The sequence below is a fragment of the Oculina patagonica genome, chromosome 14, assembly GCF_052425735.1.
Source record: "Oculina patagonica isolate OP01 chromosome 14, crgOcupat, whole genome shotgun sequence".
Taxonomy (NCBI): domain Eukaryota; kingdom Metazoa; phylum Cnidaria; class Anthozoa; order Scleractinia; family Oculinidae; genus Oculina; species Oculina patagonica.
In genome coordinates this window covers 24,796,774-24,820,911 of record NC_135771.1, presented here as the reverse complement: position 1 = coordinate 24,820,911, position 24,138 = coordinate 24,796,774, and the positions used below count along the sequence as shown (strand labels likewise).

The window sequence follows — 24,138 nt, the reverse complement described above, 5'->3', positions numbered from 1 at the left end:
AGATGCATTTGTTGGAAGATTGTGATAATGAAACATGATAAATGGCAAACAGAAGAAATTTGAAAAGCTTCATAGTGTACAAAATGAAAGATCTCCTTGTTTAAAATTTATTGAAATAATGAATCTATGAAATCACATATATGAACTGCGGATGAAGAATCTGCGAGGATCTTCCCTTTATTTATTAAAATTTATTAATACGCCATCCGGGTTTTCTTAGTTTCTTTTCCGATCAAGTCGTTTTAACACCAAATCTCATTTATCGTCCTAGGACCTACTTAGTGAATGGCACATCTTGAAAAATTTACCCCTAAATCTTTGAACACCTCGATACCTCTGTGGTATTTTGCCACCTTGGTAAACTATTGTTTTGAGATTTTCATCGCTTTGAAGCAGGGCCGTAACCAGACCTTTGGCAAAGACGAGGCCGAGATCTTGCTGCGAGGTTTTGGGGGCACGGCCTTCAGAAAATTTGGAAATCTAGATGCTCTGAAACACTTTTTTATTTTTTTTTCTCCAATAAAAACCATCAATCTTCTTCAACTGGGGATAATGTTCTTCAGTAAACATATTTTGGTTTTAGTTTTGGGTTACAATCTAGACGGGATAAGTGCCTCTTCTTGCCTCTTGCTAGTTACGGCCCTGTTTAAAGGCAATTCTATGCCAGATAAAAGTAATACTTAATACCTCGTGATATTTTTACTTAAAGGACTCATTGTTATACCTAACCAGAAACCCGTAAGGGTTGAAACGTGTAACGCGCGCGCAGACTGCGTTTGAATATTCATTTTGCTAAGTACCATATTTGGAAACACGAAGAATTTGTACGCGAATGCTTTATACACGTAATGACACACGCAACATAATTTTTGGTTTTGCGGTAAATTACTTGAATTTGGACCTAAACGCCATACATTTCTTACAGAAACTTAAGAAATACATTAAGTGTATCGAAGCGAAGTTCTCCAGACTACATCAAGAAGATGAAACAGGAGAATTTGACCAAATTTAACTTTATTCAACCAAGCTTGTCTCAAAAACAAGATTACGCCATCGAGCGCGAGCCAGCGCGCGCTGTGAATTTAATCCAAATATAGTAAATTTGATTGGTTAAATGTTTCTCGTGGTTTTACCAAATATGGTACTTAGGGTAAACGAATGTGCAAACGCTTTGTACAATGCGAATCATAGGGAGTTACACGTTTCAACCCTTATGGGTTTCTGACCTAACTTCGTTTGAAATCAGAGAGAGGAAGAAAAACAAAACACCACCAACTCACCACAAGTGTGTTGTAATATGTCCTCAAAAATCTTAGAGAGCTTATCAAAACTAGGATATAAAAGGACTTTTCCTTTGCTACCGGCTATTTCTCTCATAGCTTCTTTTTCTTTCCAAATTTGATCGCCAACTCCAACAGCAATGATGCTGACATCCTTCTCCTGTTCAAAGAAGATTAAAGTTTATCAGTCAGTTTGTTTTAATATATAAATGAAAAAAAAAAAATACTACGTTGTAGTCAAAAAACTATTCCCGACGTTTCGTCTCAATGCCTGCCTTTCTTACAGGGGGACAAAACTATTTCTACGCCCAGTATAAAGCTTTTTGTTCCATTGTTACATGAAAATGCTTCCATTTTCCATGCCTCTTTTGTAACTAAGCTTTAAGTGAAAATAAGTCTTAGCTTGGAGCACGCAGTGTACAAGAAACTGTATGATACTTGCTGGGTGTACTTTTGTTGTGTTCGAATAACTATGGTTAATAATCGAACAATCACAGTTTATCTATCAGCACAAATGTGACCCTTTGACAAGTAGTTGAATGGTTAAACTTGGCATCGGCATAGCTTGATGGGCTTTGGAAATTTCGGAAGTCTTGGATGCATTTCTTTGGGAAATCTTGAAATCAACTTTGAAAACACATCGGTTAATGTACATAAAACCTTTATGAAATGAAAACGTCACATGTGCCATGAAGCAAAAACATTAACGATAAAAAAAATTAAAGTTCAAGTACCTCCAATGCTTTCGTGGATTTTGAAAATGGAACGAACGGTTTTTTATCTTTTTTTGCGATGTAAGGTTTTCCATCAGTTATGATGAGTAAGACGTTTTTGGCCCCTTCTCTATCTCCTTCCTCTGGGGTAAACAGCTCGGTTCTTGCCCTATTCAGGACAAGATCTGTACGCGTTCCCCAATCTTCTGGCTCATAGATAAATCTCTCTTTTACGGTGTCCTTCAAATTCTTTGCGTTGTGGGACAACGAATCTCCAAAATTGTTGGCAATGCCAGTACTCGGGCCAAAATTGCCAATAGCAAAGCGATTTCCTTCAGAGGAGACGCCCAAGTTGTCAATCAGGTTATTAACCAATGATATGAGCTTGTTTCGCTGCCCCTTGTTCATGCTTCTTGATCTGTCACCAAAAATCGCGATGTCCATAGTCTGATCCTTGCATTCACCTTAATTGATAGAAATATTAAAACACTGATATTTAGTAATTAAAGGGACTATGTATGCTACAGTGGAACCCCGATATAACGATCCTCGATATAACGATGAATATTCTATGTCCCGACAAAAGTTACAGTAAAATGTATGGGACTAAACCCCGATATAACGATCTTCGATATAACGATGATAATGTAGCGGACCGAACGATAAAATCCTCCCGATATAACGATTTTATCAGTACACCGTCACACTTTATTTGCAAAATATCGAATTTAATGCAATAACATTACGGTAATCATCTCTAACGTTTCTAAAAAACAGCTTTGTACGATGATATACGAAAATAATACTGTGTTTTTAGCCTTCTTATCAAAATTATTCTCTTCATCCTTCTCTAATATGCATTAAAAAGTACTTTATAATATTAGGTTTACCCCGATATAACGATATTTTCGGTTATTTTACGGCTATATCGTTATATCGGGAGTTTCGATATAACGATTCCTCAATATAACGATATTATTTTACTGCTCCTTTGGCATATCGTTATATCGGGGTTCCACTGTATTTACAAGGCTAAAAAGTTAAAAATTGTAAAATTAAAATGTTGAAACCAAACGTTTTCGGCTGTTTGCCATCATCAGGGTTAAAAATGAACGTCCGCACGCATGCATACATATCTTATGTAATTCCCGTTGGGAAAAGTTTGAAACATAAGAAATGACTTGTTTGTTCAAGCTGGGCGGAATTGTTGGATCATTAGCCCCTCAACGATGTCTCCAAACTTTACCTTACGAACTTTATGGACTAAAGGGATTATCTTACAGATCGATTTTACCAGATTTTTGAAAAGCCAAAATTTATATTTGCGCCGCAGGGAACCTTAAAATAACAGTCCATTTTTATTTAAAAATGCTATATTGCAACTTGAAAACGTTAGGCTAACTTTTTCAATTTGTTTCCGGGCATCCGAGTCATAAAAAAAAAAATGATATTTGTAGCCCTAGGTGGATTTATATCCGCAAATTAAGGTTATATCTTCCTTTAACAGTTTAGATGGGCTAAAATGCTGCGAAATCCTCGTGACATAGCCACTTTTAATTTAATAGCACACATGCATGTTTACGTCAACCCGGCTTGTTTCATCACCAAGCCTCGCTTTCAAAGTGGCAACTTGTAAATTGCGCCATGAACAAATTCCAAAACCAGCAAATATAAAAATAATACAAACGTAAAAACTGCACGAAGGTGGCAAAGGGTTGAGAATAATTCGCATTAAAGGGATACTGTCACCAGTTTCTAACTTCAAAACTTCGAGAGCCTAGAGACATATGGAAACTACGAATAGTGCTCCAATTTTGTTAAAAATCGCCATGCGAGTGTACTAAAGCGACAAACAAGTGATATTAAAAAATTCTGAGTGCCGGGGACCATGCCCCCCAACGTAGGGCTCTAAAAAGACAGAGACAGTGGCGGGCCATTTACAGGTTGAAAGAACGCGTCCTGCAACTGCTAATCAGGAACTTAAGATCATCAACTGTGTAGTAAAAAATCAGGCTGATTTTTTTCAAGTTTTGTCCTTAATGGACTGGAAAAACACCTAAACATTATTATTGCTCTCTTCTTCCCTTAACAACAATTTACTTTATATCTCCATCTTGATATACTAGGTGCATTGCCTGTACGAGAAGAACTATTTGCCAATTGTAGTTCTTTTTACCGAAAAGCATTAAAATCTCCGTGGCAGTGTTCCTGGCTAGTTTATTTTGAGCATATAACGCTGTCATGCATTGGCCCATATGGCCAGTTCCGGAAAAAGCTAGCTGCTAACAACCCTAAAAAAACTCATGCCACTGTTTCTGTAGGGCCTTAAACAAGCTTAAGGTAAGCTTGCCCAATCTCAGTGACACAGCCCTCCTTAACCCTTAGGTCAGTTTCAAACCCAGGGTTGGCAATACTCTCTCCTTTTATTTGTCTAAATAGGAACAACGTCTTCTGATTTTCATGAAAGCGTATGCCCATGATGATTTCCGGCCCTATACCCACCTAGGGTTATGGCCATAAGTCAAGTATGCTCATGATTTGACGTGAATAAGCTGAATAGAACGTGAACATATAGCGAATAAAAGAAATAACTTACCTTTGACTTGGGAAGTGTCTGAAAAAAAAAAAAAGAATGAGAACATGTCACCTAATGATTGTCTGACAGGAAGAGCGCGTAAACTTCTTTTTTCTTTTAAATCTTTCTTTTCTTGCACGAGAAAGACCCTCAAAACCCAATGACGTCAGCAGGAGATGCTTTGTAAAGTGGCATCAGGCAAGACCCATATAACCAAGAACTCTTCGTTTCTCCTGGCAACATGAACTAAATCTTTTTTTCCCCCTTTTTTTTTTTCTTCTTTTTTTTCTTTTTCTTTTTTTTTGTGTTTGTTTTTTTTTTTTTCTCCTTTTTTTTTTAAATTCCCCCCTTTGCCCCGGGTTTTTGGTTTTTAAAAAATTTTTTTTTTAATTTTCCAAAAAACCCCAAAAAAAAAAAAATATTCCCCGGGCCCCGGTTTTTGGGGGCCCGGGTAAAAAATTTTTTTTAAAAAAAAAAATATATTTTTTTAAAAATCTCACCCCCGGGTTTATTCTTCAAAAATTCTTAAAAAATCCCAAAATTCACCCCCATATTCTTATAAAATAGATTCTTATAAAAAAAGATGTTAGGGCACGTAGATCTTAGACTAACATCGGCCGTGTTAGTTGAGTCCCACAGTTCTGAGACAGTTAGCGAAGGTTCGCAAATAATGGTGACTGACTAAAAATGTTTGTTAAATTGTTTGGTAGTAATAGTTAACGTTGGTTAAAGAAAAGCTTTTGGCAATGAAATTTATCTTGTGGGTAAACGTAACTGGTGTATTATTTTGAGATTTGGATAAAATTTAAGAATATATCGTGTATTTCTTACCTAACGATAGGCCCAACAGGATGACGATGAAAACCCACAAAGTTTCCATTTCGCATTAAATCGAAATCTGCAAAATAAAATTGAAGAAGGCGTGAGGATGTTAATAAATGCAAGCAGTCAGTAGTGGATGATTCATGTTTACAGCAATTTCTCGTTACTAGCCTTTTTATTATTTTTTTGGTGCTTTCAATAGGCTATTTCCGATATATTAAAATTCTAACTTGGCTCCGTGGTTTGGGGGGATAAAACAACAGATATCACGTCGAGGTTCGGGGATGAATAAATCATTTATTCTATTTTATTCCACCAAGCCTCGGATCCAAGTTAGAATATTAATATATCGGAATTGGCCTATTGGATCTGTGTAATTTATTACCACGGCGTAAATAAATTTCCGTGCATAAAAAAAACATGAAAAACATAATAATGGCCTCCTGCCAATGGAAGAGTTTTTGTTTTATTTAAAATTGCGCGAATGATTCGTTTTGGTAACGAAGTTTCAAGGCTAAAATCAAAAAGAGATTTAAGGCCGGCCAATTTGTTTTTATGAAGATTTCATTCTTTTAAGACCCGGAGACTGTGCTTTCCGACAATTCTAAGTTTGCTGTATTTAAAAATGATTAAACTACCATAGCAAGACTGCAATTTCTGTCGCTGAAACGCAGCTTAATTTTGAAGTGAAAATGAGGGAAATTACGAGTGAAAAGTAACCTCCAACTGAAAATGAAATAGCATAACCTGCGTGCGCGTGGAGGCGTTTAAAGGGGAGAGAGAAGGGAAAAAGAGAAGCGCGATCAACGCCTGCCACGCAGGATAAAAATAGCATCGCCCAAAGCGCTGACAACGTTTGGTTTTATTTGTATCCCTTAAAAGTGCGCTCACAACAAAACCTTATACAGCGAATTTAAATGCTTTATACAACACCCTATTTCAATTTTAATGTGCACTTTTTAATTGAAGCTTACTTTCGTGAGATCAATTTTAACAGTTTTCGTTTTCAGAAAGTCCAACGAGCAGTATAGTTGAATAAATAAGCGAGATTGATGAGATGAAAATTTGCTCTCAAAACACAATGATCGTAAGATGAATTATTCTGAGAAAGGAGAAAAGACCCTGCATGCAAAGGGCCATTTAAAAGTCCTGCGCGCGGTTGTTATATGTGTTGTGGTTTAATTTCATTTTTGGTTTAAAATTTTTTCAAAACCAGTTTAATTTTTATTTCCCTTTGTTTCAGATTATTATAATAACTGTAAGACAATGATAAAAAAAATCAAACTGGTTTGTAAAATTTTAAACCAAAGATAAATTTAAACCAAAACAGATGCAAAGGTCTGATTGGCGAGATAAGTCTGAAATCTCTCCCCAAACGAAATCGCGAGACAAATTGCTACCAATTGAAGAAACAGCACATTAAATTTCTTTGGTAACAGCTATGCCTTCCAAAGCACGTAAAACAGCGACCAAGACTAAAAATAAACCATACATATTAATTCTACGTGGTAAAATAAACGAATTTGTCTTTCTCGTTAGATACAAAAACGCTACAATTTCATCTGGGGATCTTCAGGCGTAACAAAAATGCACATATAAAGAAAAAATGTGTCATTCATACTTGTTACTTTTACACTTTTACTGCATTTGTACATTTGAGAACCGTTAAATGGATTTTTAATTTTGTATAATTTTGGCTAATTATTTAGTGTGCTTATCCTTTAAGAGCTTGAGTGTTTGTTCGTTTCAATATTCTTTATATGATCATTTCCATTGGCAATAGTTTATGTATAGATAAAACTGAGATTGTTGTCTTGTTGAGTAGCCGTGCATACTTATTCTTACTGCATTTAAACTATTTAGAACCGTTAAATCAATTTTTAATTTTGTATAATTTCAACTAATTATTCAATGTGCTTTCCTTTGTCACCAAAATTCAAACCTGTTGACTAAGGAAGAGTGTTCTCCGTTTCAATATTTTTCTCATGATTATTTCTGAAAGCAAAAGTTTAATGTATAGATTAAACAGAGATTGATGGCTAGTAACGGCATTGCATAGCCATGCATCTGAAAAAATATTGATATTTAAAATGCATGAAATAAAGAACCAACAGCGCCTGTTGATGCTCATTAAACATTATAAGTTATACCTTTAATGTAAACTGAAAAATTACGTTGGCTGCGCGGCGCTTACACCAAAAAAAAACAAAAAAGGTAAAGTTCTCGTTTTCGAGTATAACGTACCAATTTAACAATATATCGTCTCAGACGTTTCAGGATTAGCCCGTTATCAGTGAAGTCAGGTTGCTGTTCGAAACAGCAACCTGACTTCACTGAAGAAGGGCTAAGCCCGAAACGTCTGGAACGATAAATTGTTAAATTGGCCTCTGAAACTGGAACACAAGAACTTTATTTTACCTTTTTAAATCAAACCTAGTTACATACATGACTTACTGAACTGGACGTTTACCGTTGAACGTTTGGTTTGAAGTCAACACCGACGATAGACTAAACGTTTGCTATGTGGGTTCTCTTTTTTAAAGGCCTGGATGTGGTCAATGATATTCCGCCCGTTCCATCCTCTCCACCCACTCGGTCCAGTCCCAATCACTCTCCACCCGCTCACATTTGCTGGCCGAGTATTAAAGCTTCCAATCAACGTCTTCCTAGTTGCAATAATCTGTAGAAGCGAGCTTTGAAATATTTAAAAGGAAAACAGTTCGACTCGCAAATAGAAAGTAGAAAATTATTTCTGACGAGAACTATCTTAACAGTAGAGAGGTTAAGCATGACGTTAACGGCAGACGGGAAACGGCAAAGATAACTTCTGATTTTGAGTTCTTTTCTTCTATCCGTAAAAAAGCACACAAAAATGGAATAATGTCTCCTACTATTCATTGCAAATACAAATAATTTCACTGTACTGTATACACAACTGAAGAGAGACAGTAAGTTATTTTGACGTCCGTTGCCGTAAACGTACAACTCTTTTTCACTTGAATTGTAACGAGTGGCTGTTTAATCCATAGGCGACAAAGACGAGAAAAGTAAAAAAATTTTCGCCCCCAACGCATTTACAAGAAGAATTTTAAGAGAGTAGAATAGGTTTGCGTGTAAAGTGGTTGGTAAAATTTTGCATCCTTGACCTGACTGTAACGAGTTTCGTGCCAATGATATATTCGACGGCGTCTTTTTTGATCGATGCCGAACCCCAAGGCGAACAAAAAACAATTTTCTTATCTAAATTTAAAATGTGCTGCACAAACAAAGTTAGTAGGCGTTTATTTTGGCTGGTGATCATTTAGCTGAAGTCAAGGTTAAAATAAAATAAAAACATTGAATCGCAAAAAAAAAAACCAGTCAAGAAAAGTTTTAATTTAACTGCAATTTTAACACTTTCAATACAAAACCAGGCTGGCAAAGTTTGAAAGAAAAATATATAACGGATAACTAGCGCCAAGCGACCGAAAATGGCTCGAAATGAAAGTCACCAGGAGTGTAGACTGTTTGGAAACCTTGTTTTGGCGAAGTCCAACGACTGGTTATAAAACATTTGTGAAATTGTTGCTGCGACCAGAAGTTTCTCCTGAAACGCATTTGCAATATGAATTATTTGGAGAGGGGAAAGATACTGGTTGGAGTTATTTTAATATTCGAAGGATGTGTTTATACTCGCGAGACGAGAATTTGCACCCCAAACGCCCCCTATTTCAAGACAAAAATATTTAGAGAGTAAATACACCTTATTCGAGGTTAACATATACGCGCGGATATTTCGGTGCGGTTCCTCCCCCTCGGGGCTCGGAAAATCGGGGCAAGTCCGTCGGCATCGGGGATCATATTTCCACTTTGTTTGGGCCGTATCCGTAATTTGTCTGCCCGTATTTTTGCCCTGTTCTACTGTGTAATAACGTGGCATATTTTGCGCGTTCTTTTCCCTTATGGTAAATGGCGCAATAGTGGAATAATAAAGAAAGGTATTGCTCGCAAAACGGTCCACCAAAGTCCAAAGAGCGATATTAATATAAAAAGGCGACATTTTTATTCCTGAGACAAGAATTCTGCTCCCTAAACGCACTCGCAAGATGAATTATTCAGAGATGGGAGAGATAATATGTGGAACACGTGTCATCAAAGCCCAACGAGCAATTCACTTTACCATAAATACTTATTATATAAGGCTTATATAAATAAATTGTATTTTCTTGTAATTGCCAAAATTGTGAAAAGAATTCTTAAATTGTAGCCAGCAACATTCATGACAAAACTAAACGTATAGAAAAGATACCATTACTGCTATTTCATACTGTAATGAGTCTATTTATTGTGAATCTGTTAATTTGACTGAAATTTATATTTTGTCGGTGTTTACTTTCCCCATTAGCCAGCCTTCTCGCCAGCTAAATCATAAAATGCCTTTCCGTTTCCTATACTATATTTTGCGGATTTTCTTTCTTTTAGCGAACGTTTTATAGGTAGATCAAAATAAGTTTGGTGGCCAGCAAAAGCTGTATTCGAATACCCGGTCATGCAACTATAAATAAAGAAGCAATGTTGATGTAAAAGGACAACATAATGCTTGCGCAAGTAATAATAACAGCGCCTAATAACCATTATAGTGTTATGAATCGTCAAGCGCGACTTAGTGTACTGGAGGTTTCTCGTTGAGTGTCTTTGTTCGGTCACTCTGCAGCAAACGGGTGACACGTAAGCTCTTTGGATGATTGAGTGGTGAAATTCCGCCCTCGCCTCACATCATCTCCCCCACTTACCCAGAAGGACAAAACTGTTCCTTTAACGTGTAGGCCCAAGTAAAGCTTCCAAATCATTGGTAATCAATACCTTGTATTTGACAGCTCCTTTTAAAATATTTACTAAGGAAAATTCTTCCCTAGCAAAGAAATTTAATTTCTTACTTATATACAATTTTAACCGTCTATTCTTTCTCTTTTTGAGTCCGGCAAGCTTCTTTTATATCCATAGGCGTCTACGGAAATGAAATTAGTTATTTGCAAAGCGTTCACAGAAATGTTTTAGGTAGGTTTTAATGTTTTCTACTGGTGTAACACACTTTTTCTAAACGGAAAATACGAATTTTTGGAACTGAATTTTACACAATGAGTTTCCAATTAACGTGATGTTACCACCTGAGATTAAATGCCGATAATTTATTGATTCGTGAACATTTATACAAAAAAAATAATATTGGTCCAGAAAAAAAAGATAAGTACCCTACCCACTTGCCAGAGTAAGGGAAAAAAATACTGCCTAAAAACGTACGTACCACCAACTTTCAACCTGCAATTTTAATATTCTAAGGTGACAGTTATATTCGTGACTGGGACAAATTTCCTCCCAAAACCTCTCAAGATGAATTATTCAGAGAGGGGAGAAAGAAAATATGTGAGAAACATCTCAACAAAGTCCAACGAACGATTTACGATATTCGTAAGATGAGAAGTTTCTCTCAAAAGGCACTCGCAAGGTGAATTATTTAGAGAGGAGATATATTTTCTATGTGGAAAGCGTGTCATCAAAGTTCAGCGAGCAATTTACTTTACCATACATACTTATTATATGAGCTTTATATATCTGAATTTTATTTTGTAAATGCTAAAATTATAAACATAATTCTAGAATTGTAGCCAGCAACATTCATGACAAAAATCTGACAACAGTCGATAAATAAAAAGGTGCTATTCATACTTTTTACATACTGTAACGAGCCTATTGAGGATCTGTTTATTTGACTAATATAAAATTTGTCTGTCCTTTTCTTTCCCCATAAGACAACTTTCTTCGTATTGAAGAGCGTTTTCTGGTTTCAATATACTTAATTTTGTGGTATTCTTAGAGAACGTTTTATACCTTTCGAAGTCGGAACTGGCTAAGAAGTGTGTAACAAATCACCTGCCAAAGCAACTAGCCCTGAAAATGAATGGCGTTCAAGCGTCGCACCTATTCTCCGCCGTCCGAACCCTGTGATGGGTTCCCATCTGGGGGGGGGGGGGGGGGGGGGGGGGGATACTCCTAGTTGCTTCATGCTACTGATACCGTGTTAAGACAGCCCTATGGGCCACAGACTGAACACAAACTTAACCTTCACCATAATAACCAATATAGAGTTCTGACATCAAGTTCTATGGAAATCTCGCTCTAACTGCAGTACTGCATATGGTAAATGCACGCGTGCAAATAATGTTAATAAGAGTTTTATATTCCTAATTGTTATGAAACGGCGTTAAAATTGGACTGCACATATACTGTGTGGTGCAGATCCAGTACTGCATGGTGGCGTTGGGGGGGGGGGGGGGGGGAAAAAAAAAAAAAAAAAAAAAAAAAAAAAAGAAAGGGGGCTATTTTGGTCTAACTTTTTAAAAAAGTGGTAGCAAATTTGCCCATGAAAAACATTGTCTTTGAACATTTAACGGAAAATATAACTTTGATTTGGGGATAGAAATCAAACTTCGGCTATACATATCGATTTTTTGAAGGCGCGCGGAAACAACTTGAAACGTTGGCTAACGCTCTCAAATTGCAATATAATCCATTTCCATCCGAGCCATCCGAAGCCACACGCGCTTTTAAAAAAAGTTTTAGTCCTCTCAAATGGCAATTATTAATAAAAATGAACCACTATTTTTAGGTTTCCTACGACACAAATATAAATTTGGGCTCTTCAAAAATCTGTTAAAATCCGTGACATAGTCCCTTGGGGGGCGTGGCGTGGATGGCGAGTGGAACAGTGTGCGTAGCATGAGTGGGTGGTGCGTGACAACAACGATGAAGAGTTGTCACTTACTGTATAAGAACTGAGCTAACAGAGCATTGGATGTCTGTGAAAATCAGGGATCATAGTAAAGAGAGATCTCTTTACAGTTATACGACTACCACTAATTTCATGGAGTTACAAGCGATTATTTTGCCAGAAAACCACAAAGCTGTTTCAGGTCTTCCAGCGATTAACTTAAAGACAGGCATCTACGTCTTTTATGTGATGAATTAAAAGTAAGAGATAAACGTTACCTTATCCTGTAATTCTCGATTCAGTGGCACAATTAAGCACAGTGGACAGGCTATCTGCTATTAATTCTAAATTCATTTAAAAGCTAAAGTAAACGTACAAATTTAAATAAATAATTGAACTCATGATGATTGTGTAGGTGGCGGTCCCCCTGTGTTGTCGAGATATTTATATATTATGTATTTTATGTATTTTGTTGGTCGTTTGTATAATGTTTTATTGTCGTGGCGAGAAATTGTTTATTAAGAGGTGTATGGGTAGAGTGGTGTTTCCTATGTAGTTTAAATTACTTTCGAAGAGACTGAAAACCTTAATTTAGAAATGAATGCAAATAATTTTTATTTTCCAAAATAGTCACAGCATGTTAAAAAAAAAAAACTCCCTTTGAAACGTCCGACCACATGAAGTCAATCACAAGTATGACTCGAAAAACATTGATTTTCTCGCAATAACAGTTAAAAGGACATCTTTAGCTTCGGTTTATTTCTTGTCACATTACCTTCTTTAGAAATAAAACATATCTTATATCCACGTGGAGATGAATAAATAACTATCAAAAAAGGATCAATTCTGTAAGAACATCACGTAATTTAAATTTGCATACGTGCGAAGGTAAAGAGGATTATTAGGCAGGCAGCAACCTTTAAAGAGTGATCACATTTCTCAAAGTGGTATTATGAGACTCGTCTGTAGAGAATTATGGTGGTTGTTTTCACCATTCTAATAAGTCGAGGCTTCAATTGACGTCATTACCGAAAAGTTAAATATTCAGAATTGCGCCTCGACTTATTAAAGACGTGTACAGGACATGTCATTCCTTATTTTGGCAACACTGAAATACAACAATCATGATTCAATGCAGGCGTGTATCACAAAGGGACCTGGGCATTGACTTGACCTGTCTCGTTGAACTTCCGCTTTTAAGATGGTTTCCGCCGAACATTCGAGCAATACAGGCAAAAATAAAGTTACCACAGAAATCTCATAGCATGGTAACAGTTTGAGTATAGCTAATAAAAACGTACCAAAACTTTAGCTCTCAAGCTGACCCCGCAAGAGAGAAAATGGATTAAAAAGTATCTACATTTCAACAGTTAAAACGGACGTTTCACGCCGGTTTGAAACAAAATGGCACGCGTTTTAAACATTTTAAAGACGTTTGACTATAATTTTCTCGAGAATGTTTTAGAGTTGGGGTCCAGACAAATACATTTCAGTAAGATGTGTCAAATAGCATGTTAAATGTTACCGTGATATGATTACGTTTTTGGTAATTAATTTTTACACACATTTCTCGAACTTTCAGCGGAATCCGTCTTAAACTCTAAGATCGAATTCAAAACCAAACGAGTTATAAACTTTAGATTTCCCCTTTATATGTTTTATTGCGTATTTTTCAATGTTAAGTACATATTCCATCGAGAAGCACCCAACGTCAGTTGCTCCAATAATATAAATCTAAATTATCCCCTTATTTTATGCTATATATTTCTTCCCATGATGCAACACTCCTGTAGGCGTCTTCTGTTTCCATTCAGGCGTCTTATAAACTTCAAATGTCCCCTTTATATAGCCTCCTACGCAGACGTTCTTTGGGCTCGTCACGCGTTTCTCCCCCACGAACGTCTGCTCAACCGAGCTGCCACTTCCGTTCGCCGGCGGTAAGCCAATCATGGCTCGTCTTCCAATGTCTGGAAAGTGGGACTTTGACCTTTAACGCTCCAAAAGTTGAACATCACGCTCAAGTGACAAAACGCTCGATCAAAATCGCGCAGGAAACATAAGCTTTACGCGTTACGCGTTGTACAGCACATAAATCTCTTTAAAACAAACATGTAGCTTTCTCGAAGTAAAGCGGGCGTCAGGCGAAGCCGGACGAAAAATAAATATGTCACAGATATTCATCCGTAATAAGATGTAACGCATCTGACGCCTTCACAGATATTAAATGCAAGTAATCAATAGCTCACGCAAAGTTTCACACCTTTCCCTTCCAGAAAGAAAACTTTGAGTGCTTCAAACATGTCTTTCAAACAGAAATCAGCCAAAACAAACTGCTCACGCAAAACACAAAGCAAATTACAAATTGCCAAAATCTACGAACAGGAAACAAGCAGACCCGAGGCCACAGACTTGCGTCTCTATTCAACTTCAAGCGCCTGCTAGAAATACAGCATATAGTACCTTTCAAAAACAAGTAATAATTAAGTAAAATAAGTCGGACGACTATAGAGAACGGTAAATGTACAAATGTCGCGAATGTTTATAGTCGTGTAAGCTTTCGACGCGAATCATTTTGCGGAAATTGCCCCGCGGGTGAGCTGCGTCTGTCGAGTTCCATAGACGGATGCTGATTGGTTTCTTCAAAACAAAGGCAAACCGCCGGCGAACGGAAGTGGCAGCTCGGTTGAGCAGACGTTTGTGGGGGAGAAACGCGTGACGAGCCCAAAGAACGTCTGCGTAGGAGGCTACCCTTTATATGTTTTATTGCGTATTTCCAAGCTCTAGTGCATATCCTATGGAATGGCACGCAACGTTAGTTCAGGCTCCATAAATAAACATCTATAATTATCCCTTAAATCTACATGCTTTATATTTCTTCCCAGGATGCAACACTCTGGTAGGCGTTTTCTGTTTCTGGCGTCTTTAGTCTGGAAATAAAACAAACGCTTTGTCGATTATAACATATCTCTCTTCTTGGCGAAACCCAGCCTGTTTAGTTTATTACCCTTCATGAGAAAAAATGTACACCTCTCAGTCCTTGGTATATTTTAAGATAACCCCCTAGTTGGTCTTTCCCTCAGTGGGGTGCGCTGGCGCGGAAAAAATGCGAAACCCATTAAAATGAAAGTGTATGTTAAACACCTGTCGCTTTGCTCTTTTTCCGAAAGAGTTATTTTGCTGGTGTAATCAGAGAAGCAAGGTTGCAAGTTTTCCATTTTTCAGGTGCTTAAGAAAAACCCAGGTGGATTATATTGTAGTCTGTACTATAATCAAATTCATGCAAAAAATCAGGGTTTCACTGCCCATGTTACAGTGAGTAAGAGGCAAGCGTGGCCGAGTGGTTTAGGGCGCTGGTGTTGTAATCCGGAGGTCCCCGGTTCAAGACTTGCCCCTGCCACTAGCTGGATTTTTTTCTCGGTTGTCCCGAGTTCAAATCCTCGGTCACGAATTGTATATAGCCAACTGGTCTGCCTCCTGCCAGTTGGGATTTTTAACCTTGTTATGTTCATTTAAAATATTTGTTTCCTCTGTTTCATTGGCATGCCTGTAAACTAGCTATCTCGAAGCTAAGTGCATGACCACTATAAACAACATCTACATTTACAGTTTTACATTTTACAGTGGGGTATATACCTAATGCATTAAAACTATAAAGTGAAGGTATAATTCCTTAACTTTTGAGATGTCTTTCTTAATGTACTGAACGTACCAGAACAGGCAGATGATTTGATTGTGTCCATCATCTTTTTCAGTTGGCTGAACTTCTTCACCTGGACAACGGGTCCGTCGCCTGCGATTAACTGGAGGGTGTCCTTCTTTATGCGTGCACCGATCCCAACTGCTACTACATTAACGCCCTTTGCCTGATAAAAGACAGTTAAGAGGGTGAGTAGAAGATGTTTTGTCATACACAAAGAAAAAAGATTTTAGCAGCTTAAACGTATTGCTAAGAGTGTGCTTTGAAACGCTCGCAAAGAAGGTTGATGCATTTTTCATTTCGATTCGTGATGAAGCCATCTTTTTTCTGGAAATATAAGACAAATGTTTAACTTAAGTTTGCTATAAACTGTTTTACAGAAATTACGGATCTTTAAAGAGATAACTTTTATCAGATTACATCGTCTTCTTTTAACGCCCAAGAGCTCCTAAGTTTGAAAATAGTTCCTTATAATTATTACAAAAATTTCACTTTTGTAATAGTTTGAGTGGTAATTTTTGTGTAATAACAACAACAAAGCACTGGAAAAACTGAACCATTTACAGACTTACAAAATGTTATTAAAATCTTTGTAAATTTTATAAAATCTTTGTACTTTACTTGTAAATTTCAATGTCTGTAAACGTGCACACTTACAGACATTTTGTAAATCTCATAGAAAGTATGTAAATTTTGTCTAATTTTGTAGACATAATATCTGTAAAAACTTGGTATTTTTCTTGTAAATTTGTTAACTATTTTACAGAGATTTTATTACATGTCTGTAAAATCTCTGTAAAAGTTTTACAGAGATTTTCTGAATTATGTAAAATGTTTATAAAATGTATATATTTATACTGTAAATTCCAAAGTCTGTAAATGTGCACTCTTACAGAGATTTTGTAACATCTGTAAAATCTCTGTGAATTTAACGGATTCTCTGCATAATATCTGTAAAATGTCTATATAATGTCTATAAAATGTTGGTGTTTTCTTTGTAAATTGTGCAAATAATTTTCAAATTTAAGAAGAATGTAATAAAATCTCTGTTAAATCTCTGTACTTATTTTACATAGATTTCAAGCAGAACAATAAAATCTATGTAAAATATCTGTACTCCATAGATCAATTCAAAGGGCTGCAAAATGTCTTTTTTTAAAGAGATTTTGCAGTTTTATAAAATCTCTTTACAAATTAGTAAAATTAATGAACATATATTTAAATGGCTGTAGCACACTGTAAATGTGATTTACCCTTACATGAAATGACAACATGCATTGCATTTCATTCGGAAGTCGACCGTGATAAAAAAAGGTAGTCTGAAAACTGCAAGCCATAAAACCTTTATTTCAAAACAACCTGCTCTGCATGTATCATTACAATATATTATTTAAAAAAAATAAAGTATGATTTCACAAAACATGTATTTCACCCCTCTCGTTTTCCAACATAGTTAATTATAGTCTTATTAGAGACATAACATAAACACACAAATTAATATCCCCTCTAATAATTAACAATTTAAATAATCTATCATGTTATTTAATTGTAAATCAGTCTCAACCTACATTCTAATATAGATGTACTGTCAATACATGTAGTTTAATCTGCTTATAATAATACATAAACATAATCATCAAAATCCACTTGTTGCAAACATGCTTTTATAACAATTTGAAATATCTATTACATGTAGCATGTTTTAAACCTATAAGCTTTCTTCAACGGATAAAATATGTGAATGTGAGTATGATGCTACATGTACCGGTACATTCATACTTCCATGTGAGCATCGATGTATTTATATACATGTATACCTTAACGTAAGCTGCTTGATAGATCTAGTCTAAACACTTTTAGCAGTACAGTAAATGGTTTTGAACCCAGGACTATCAGTAGTTCATATAGTGTGATCGTCCGGGTGAGAGTAGTTCTGAGAAGAACTGTTGTTGGTGACTGACGTTTCAACAACCTGAGCGGAAGTCATCTTCAGAGTCAAGTGAAAAGTTGTTGTCAGTCGATGATGTTATAAGTCAGGTTCGTTGATGTTGATTGGTCAGTTTAGCCGTGATGTTTTGGCTGTAAGACTCGTATTAAATTTGTCAACAGTAATTGGACAGTTTCGATCCATCTATTGTCAGTCAAACTAAGTTGTTCTGTTCCGTCTATTGTTAGTCAAATTAAGTAGTTCTGTCGGTCGATGGTGTTCAGAAATGTGATTGTTGACATCACCATTTCTTGTCGCCCGTTTGTGTTCAGTCAGTCTCGTGTTGAGGTTTCTACCGGTCTCTCCGATGTAGGAGGCCTGGCAGTTAGAGCATTTGATCTTATAAATCGCTCCCTGTCTGTCGTTAGGGGTTGGTCTCTGTCTTTAATGTTGGTCAGTAAACGTCGTAGCGTAGTTATAGGTTTGTGAGCTACACGGATATTGTAGGGTTGTAGGATCTGCGCAATAGTTTCAGAAGTGCCCTTGATGTAGGGAATAGTCGCTTACTAACCACCAAATCGACTGGGACTCTGCTGAATGCCTAACCTACAGTACTAACTATTTTCAATGACTGACTCTGGAAAGCTGGTACACAAACTTAGAACAGACGCCTATTAACAGATGTCAACAACTACCGGCACCTTACAAACGACTTATTCACAACGTAAACACTACCGACAAATGAAACGCTGACAGAACTACTTCATTTGACTAACAATAGACGGAACAGAACAACTTAATTTGACTGACAATAGACGGATCGAAACTGACCAATTACTGTTGACAAACTTAACACGAGTCTTACAGCCAATAACATCACGGCTTAACTGACCAATCAACATCAACGAACCAGACTTATAACATCATCGACTGACAACAACTTTTCACTTGACTCTGAAGATGACTTCTACTCAGGTTGTCGAAACGTCAGTCACCAACAACAGTTCTTCTCAGAACTACTCTCACCCGGACGATCACACTATACAAACTACTTTTAGCAGTATCATACAATGCATTTTGTTTTAAGCTTGAACTAATCTAATTCTTTCAACTTCCCTCATGTAGGGCTGCAAATAATTTGTTCTCTCTGGAAAGGACATATGTGTCCAAGTAAGACACCATCTTGGTCAGACAATGATTTGCAATGAATTGTCCGGACATCATGTCCGACCAAACTTGGCGTTTCGTCAGACATGAACAAATTTTGATCGGCCAATGTCCAATGACCAATTGTTAAGCCTGGTTTTCACAAGTGCAAGGATAACAGCTCTTACACTGTATTTCTCCGTGAAAATGGCTTCGACTCAAGCAAAAGCACAAGCGTATTTCATTTTGACAGCAAGCACAAACACAAGGATCAAAATTTGTCCTTTTTGCGCGATCATGCTTGTGCTTGCGCTTGCGTTGCTAGTGTAAACCAGGCTTTATTAATAAGGACATATGAGCCCTGCTTATTTTCATGAACAGGACTCATATGTCCTTAAAAGGTTCTTTTCTCTTGGGTGGAGACTAACATTGATTGAAAGGCCATCAACTCCCCTTGCAGTTCATAAGATAATTCAGCAATTGAATGTGGGATCTGAAATTGAATAAGGGAGAGCAGTTTGTTACAAATTGACTAGCACAAACATTTTACAATAACAACAAAATGTGAGTCAATCAGTCAGGCATACGGTTGAATCTCGATAACTCGAACCCTCAGTAACTCGAACTCCCGCTAACTCGAACCTTTTTCGATTCCCCTTCAGGTCATTTTCTTGCTAATTTTACCCTCGATAACTCGAACTCCCGATATCTCGAACCTTTTTCGATTTCCCTTGAAGGTTCGAGTTATCGGGATTCGACTGTAGTTTGCATTGTAATTTCATTGCATGTTATAGTTCAGTAATTTGTTACCATACCGGTAGTTGCTATACAACCTTTACTGTAACTCAACCAATACCTTCATTTTGGAGTGTAAGGCACAATAAAGATATACTCTTATTGTCAGTCTACAGGGACCGCTCAGAGGAAGGGGCTAGGGGGGCTTTAGCCCCCCCCCCCCCCACTTTTTTACAGTAACAAGGGAAAGAAAATAATGAATGAAAAAACAAACGACAAATTACTTAAAATATTTCGATTCTGGAAGCCATATTATTGATTTAGTTTGTAAAGGACGAAAGTAACAGCAGTTACTATAGCCAAAATAAACTCGCCTTCAACGTAGATACATAAAAAAAGGAAATGCGGACAGTTGTCTTTAAGGTTTTCGGTTATTATTTGAAAATGGTTACGGGTAGTCGAGGTTAGGCTACTACAGGATTATGCCCTTTACCAAAAACTTGGTTTTTAAGGGGACTTAAAAGCTAAGGCCTGTTTCATCGTTGGTCATTTCGATCCCACCAAATGGGTTAAGTTTATAAGATGATACGGTTTGTTTTCAAGCCCACTCTAATGGTACATGTAATTGATTTTGTAACATAAAGTGAAATTGCCTTTTCTGTTTTCATTTCTTCTGGTAACATCTCATTTCAAATGCATTTTCCGGTATTTAAGTGAATTTGAAATCCAAAATTTCACGGGGGAGCATGCCCTGTACTCCCACGGACCCCCCCCCCCCAAAGTTTACTCAGTTCAGGGTTCGACTTTCAGCCCCCCCCCCCACTCAAATTCTTCCTGCGCGGTCCCTGAGTCAGTCAGTCAGTCAGTCAGTCAGTCAGTCAGTCACCCATCATCATCAGTATATACATGTACATGTATCTAAATCTGTTACAGGGTTTGATGGACCATCACCAAACTGATTATGACTGAAATCTTTTAGGTACACTGTACTTTGCACGGTACGATTTTGTCACATGTGACAAGCTTACGGCACGCCTATGACACTCATAAGCTAGTTGTACGCTGTAGGTTGGATTTTCACAACACAATAATTATTTGTGTCATAAACCTGTTGTTAGCATTTCACAACCATGTCACATGCAATAAAATCATACTATGTAAATTGGCCTTTACAGCTGGTTTCCAATGGCAAATATGGTATGACAAGAATAAGCATAAGTAATGGCACACATGTACAGTGCAGCTTAGTCAATAATGGTGACAGAAGAATCATAGCATAAAGATAAACACAAGCAAAATAAGAAGAAGCACATATTCAAAGTCACAACAAAATCAACGAGATTCTAGCATTTATAAGCGTACAGTAAAAACCTGCGAGTAAGAACCTTAAACATTTAAGAACCAGTTAGGCTAAAATTTGAAAATAACACTGTAGATACCTGACCATTTTTATAAGAACATATTAAGCCTCAAATTTGGAACCAGGTTCTATTTTTTAAAAATGATTAAAAATGTTTACTTTTGGGAAATAAGTTTGGACAAAGCATTACTATGCATAAAATCATGTCATATTCTAAATAATTAGTGCTTCATTTTAGCATACATTGTAAGCATTTACCAGTATGTGGTATGCAAATTTTATACAAGGAATAGGCGGAAAACAACTTAAATCTCTATTATAACAATATTGAAACTTTTTTTCAGAAATTATGAACCTATTAAGAACCTTATTAACCTGAATTTGTGTTAATACCCCTTTATGTAAGAACCTGTTTAGGCTAACTGGAAAAATAATAGGTTCTTAATCGCAGGCTTTTACTGTACTCAAATTAGGGGAAAACATGCTCCTTCTTGTGTTAATGTTTATGCTGATATTATTATGATTTATTGGGAGAAGGGGTGGCCTAATGGTACATGTAAATGCACTGGACTGCTAGTGCACTCACATGTACCATGCAGTCCTTGTTTCAGCACTAACAAGGATAAGTCTGTTGGGTTCTTTGGTAAGTTGCTTCACTCTCATACTGGTACATTAGGTAGGGCTAGTGAATAATGCTGGGGGTAGCCATCCAGGATCTGGATGTCTGGGCTACAGATGTGTACTTGGCTTGTTAATATTTTTCTCTATTATGGTGAGTCATAGTGTGGACAATACAAGACAATACAGTGCATAAGTTCGTCTGCCACAAAGTGGCAGACCCAGACCTTCATACAGGGCTCAAAATAATTTTCGGACAGTTGCCGATCATGTTGTCCAGCCAGACAGATTCTAGCTCGGTCCTGTGTCATTTCTGAACAGTCAAAATATTGAAAATAGCACTTTTTAAACTACCACTCATTTCTGCTGTTCGTTAGATAGTTTGTTTGCTATTTCTTCACTGTTTTAGCTGCAGCTTTTATGAATAGATCGCTTTCTAATGCCCTTCTGGTCATCAGTTATCATTCTCAAAGCCATGTATGTGACCGGTGAAAATGACCGGCAAACTGAAACTTTGTCCGGACAAATTGTCATCTTTGCCGGACATTGTCCATTGAACGGCTGTTATTTTGAGCCCTGTTTATATAAGAAAGGGCCCCCCCCATAATCCAGACCCTGAAAAAAGGTGGGGATGACATCCAGGCAAGTAAACATGGCCCCTTTTGATCAATGAAGTTTTCTTCATTTAAATAAAACTCCTCCAAGTTATGGATCTTTTGCTAATTGACTACCATGGTATTTGGGCCGAAAAAAGTTCAAAGGAAGGTCTCAAGGCATTAGAATTGATCATTAATACAGTGGTTTTTATTTGGAGATCACCATCCTCAGAGACCCAGGGGCAGTAAGTGGGGGCAGGGGAATATCTATATGGGCGGAACAAAATCACAAAGAACAGTCAAGAACGAAAATAAGATGACTTTTCTCTCTGGTTACATACATGTAGAGTTTCAGAGAGATTGAAATAAATGTACCAATGCTCACAATGTACTTTACATGTTGAAATTAGTACTCATTGTCAGGAACAAAACTAAGTCTTGTACTTACATGGTCATAGATGCTATATGTTGCAATCAACCCTAAACATCTGTATCTGGAAATAATACAATAAGACAGACATGTTGAGGAGTTCGGTGTTTTAATTTCCACAATAAATGATAAACAGATATTGGCAAAAAAAATAATAACAAAATGCCAAACATACACTGTACACATGTCTGACATGTTTATGAATCGTCGAATTCGTACGACAAGTGTACGAGCAGAAAGAAACAAACAATAAAATAAATAAAATAAACCGGGTAAAGCTTACCTAGAAAATATTAAGCTTAATAAAGCCTCATGGAAACCCTCTGATGGAAACTCGTATAACTATTGTGCAAAACCTTACCTTGGAAAGACCCTTGCCCACAACAGGCGCAACGATCGGAGATCCGGTTATAGAAGACTCCATGGAGCTACACGAGAAGATAAGCTGTCTTTAGGCGAACGAAATTATCATTCTAGCGAGTAAAAAGCTTCTTAAACATGGATTTGTACACACACTTTCCATGCTTCGACCGCTTCGACCCGTTACGAATCAACCGCCAAAAGTCAGAACCAGAGAGGACGCCGGGATTTATTCATCTTGCGCATGATCGGTTCGGTCTTCGGAACCAGTTCTTCTCGGCCGAAGCAGACAGAAAGATAATAGGACGCGATGTTCTTTCCGCGTACAATAAATAAATAAATAAATATTATGATATATATATATATAATGATATTCTTCCGGCCGGCCAAAGTAACAATAAAATATATGGAACAGAACCACGATATAACAATCCGCGATATTACAAAATCCTCGTTTTAACGAACACAATCCGAAGATCCAAACGTAAAATGTACCCCGATATTCGTTACATCGAGGTTTTCGATATAGCGAACTCTCGATATATTGGTACTTCTAAAAGCGATGTGTCACTAAAGCTTATCGAACATATAATTAATTGAAAAATAAATAAGCAGACAAATAAATAAATGAATAAATAACACAGATTTCGACTTGTGTACTTTCACAGAGTACAGAGTCCTGTTCGCAGGCTAGTTTTTCAGATATTATACAGAGCCCTGCTTATTATACCTACTCGTACCTTTTTGGTAATCTTCGATAGCATATCAGGCGAGTTTGGCAGAGCCATGGTTCGTATTTTGGCGAGACACAGTCGACCAAAATGCCCATGTCGAGACCAAACGAGCGGTACGATTAGGTATTTACCGTAACCAAATTCAGCCAAAATCCGGTTATATTTCTCGCTCTGTTGAAGCTATGCTTGCAAGGTAAGTACGCAAATTGTGTTGACTTGCATTGGTCTTCTACACTTTTGCCAAGTTCGACGTTTGAGTCGGTGTCGCATTTCTGTCGGATAATGCGACAAGACTAGTCGAACGTGCGGCAGAAATTCGACAGCCGATTCAGACGTTGAACTTCTTCCGAATCTAATTCGTTTAATTGAATTCGACACGGCAGATATGCGACGTATG

The 24,138-nt window shown here is 37.0% G+C and overlaps 2 protein-coding genes and 1 long non-coding RNA gene across 8 annotated transcripts in view; 1 reads left to right on the top strand and 2 right to left on the bottom strand.

Annotated features, from left to right (window-relative positions):
• LOC144639305 (uncharacterized) overlaps positions 1–12,484 on the bottom strand; it is a 35,007-nt gene extending 22,523 nt beyond the window's left edge. For 3 of the 6 annotated variants that reach the window (XM_078498609.1, XM_078498610.1, XM_078498605.1), the window contains exons 1-5: positions 7,845–7,944; positions 5,400–5,466; positions 4,590–4,607; positions 2,015–2,457; positions 1,281–1,440 (exon numbers count right to left, since the gene is read on the bottom strand). In XM_078498609.1, the coding sequence (XP_078354735.1) occupies positions 1,281–1,440; positions 2,015–2,457; positions 4,590–4,607; positions 5,400–5,448 (670 nt within the window). In that variant the 5' untranslated portion in view covers positions 5,449–5,466; positions 7,845–7,944. Of the gene's footprint in view, positions 1–1,280; positions 1,441–2,014; positions 2,458–4,589; positions 4,608–5,399; positions 5,467–7,835; positions 7,945–12,416 lie in introns of those variants that run through there. The other 3 variants (XM_078498606.1, XM_078498608.1, XM_078498607.1) reach the window with 3 other exon arrangements.
• Positions 1–16,017, top strand: part of LOC144639343 (calcyphosin-like protein) — a 42,979-nt gene extending 26,962 nt beyond the window's left edge. The window contains exon 7 of the mRNA XM_078498669.1: positions 15,891–16,017. The gene's annotated coding sequence lies outside the window, so the exon portion shown is untranslated. The remainder of the gene's footprint in view (positions 1–15,890) is intronic.
• Positions 16,018–17,162: 1,145 nt separating this feature from the next.
• LOC144639354 (uncharacterized) lies at positions 17,163–23,182 on the bottom strand. The gene is made up of 3 exons (XR_013568136.1): positions 23,009–23,182; positions 22,666–22,711; positions 17,163–19,401 (listed from the first exon to the last, which is right to left on the bottom strand). It is a non-coding gene; the product is annotated as an uncharacterized LOC144639354 (long non-coding RNA).
• Between the last annotated feature and the right edge of the window lie 956 nt (positions 23,183–24,138).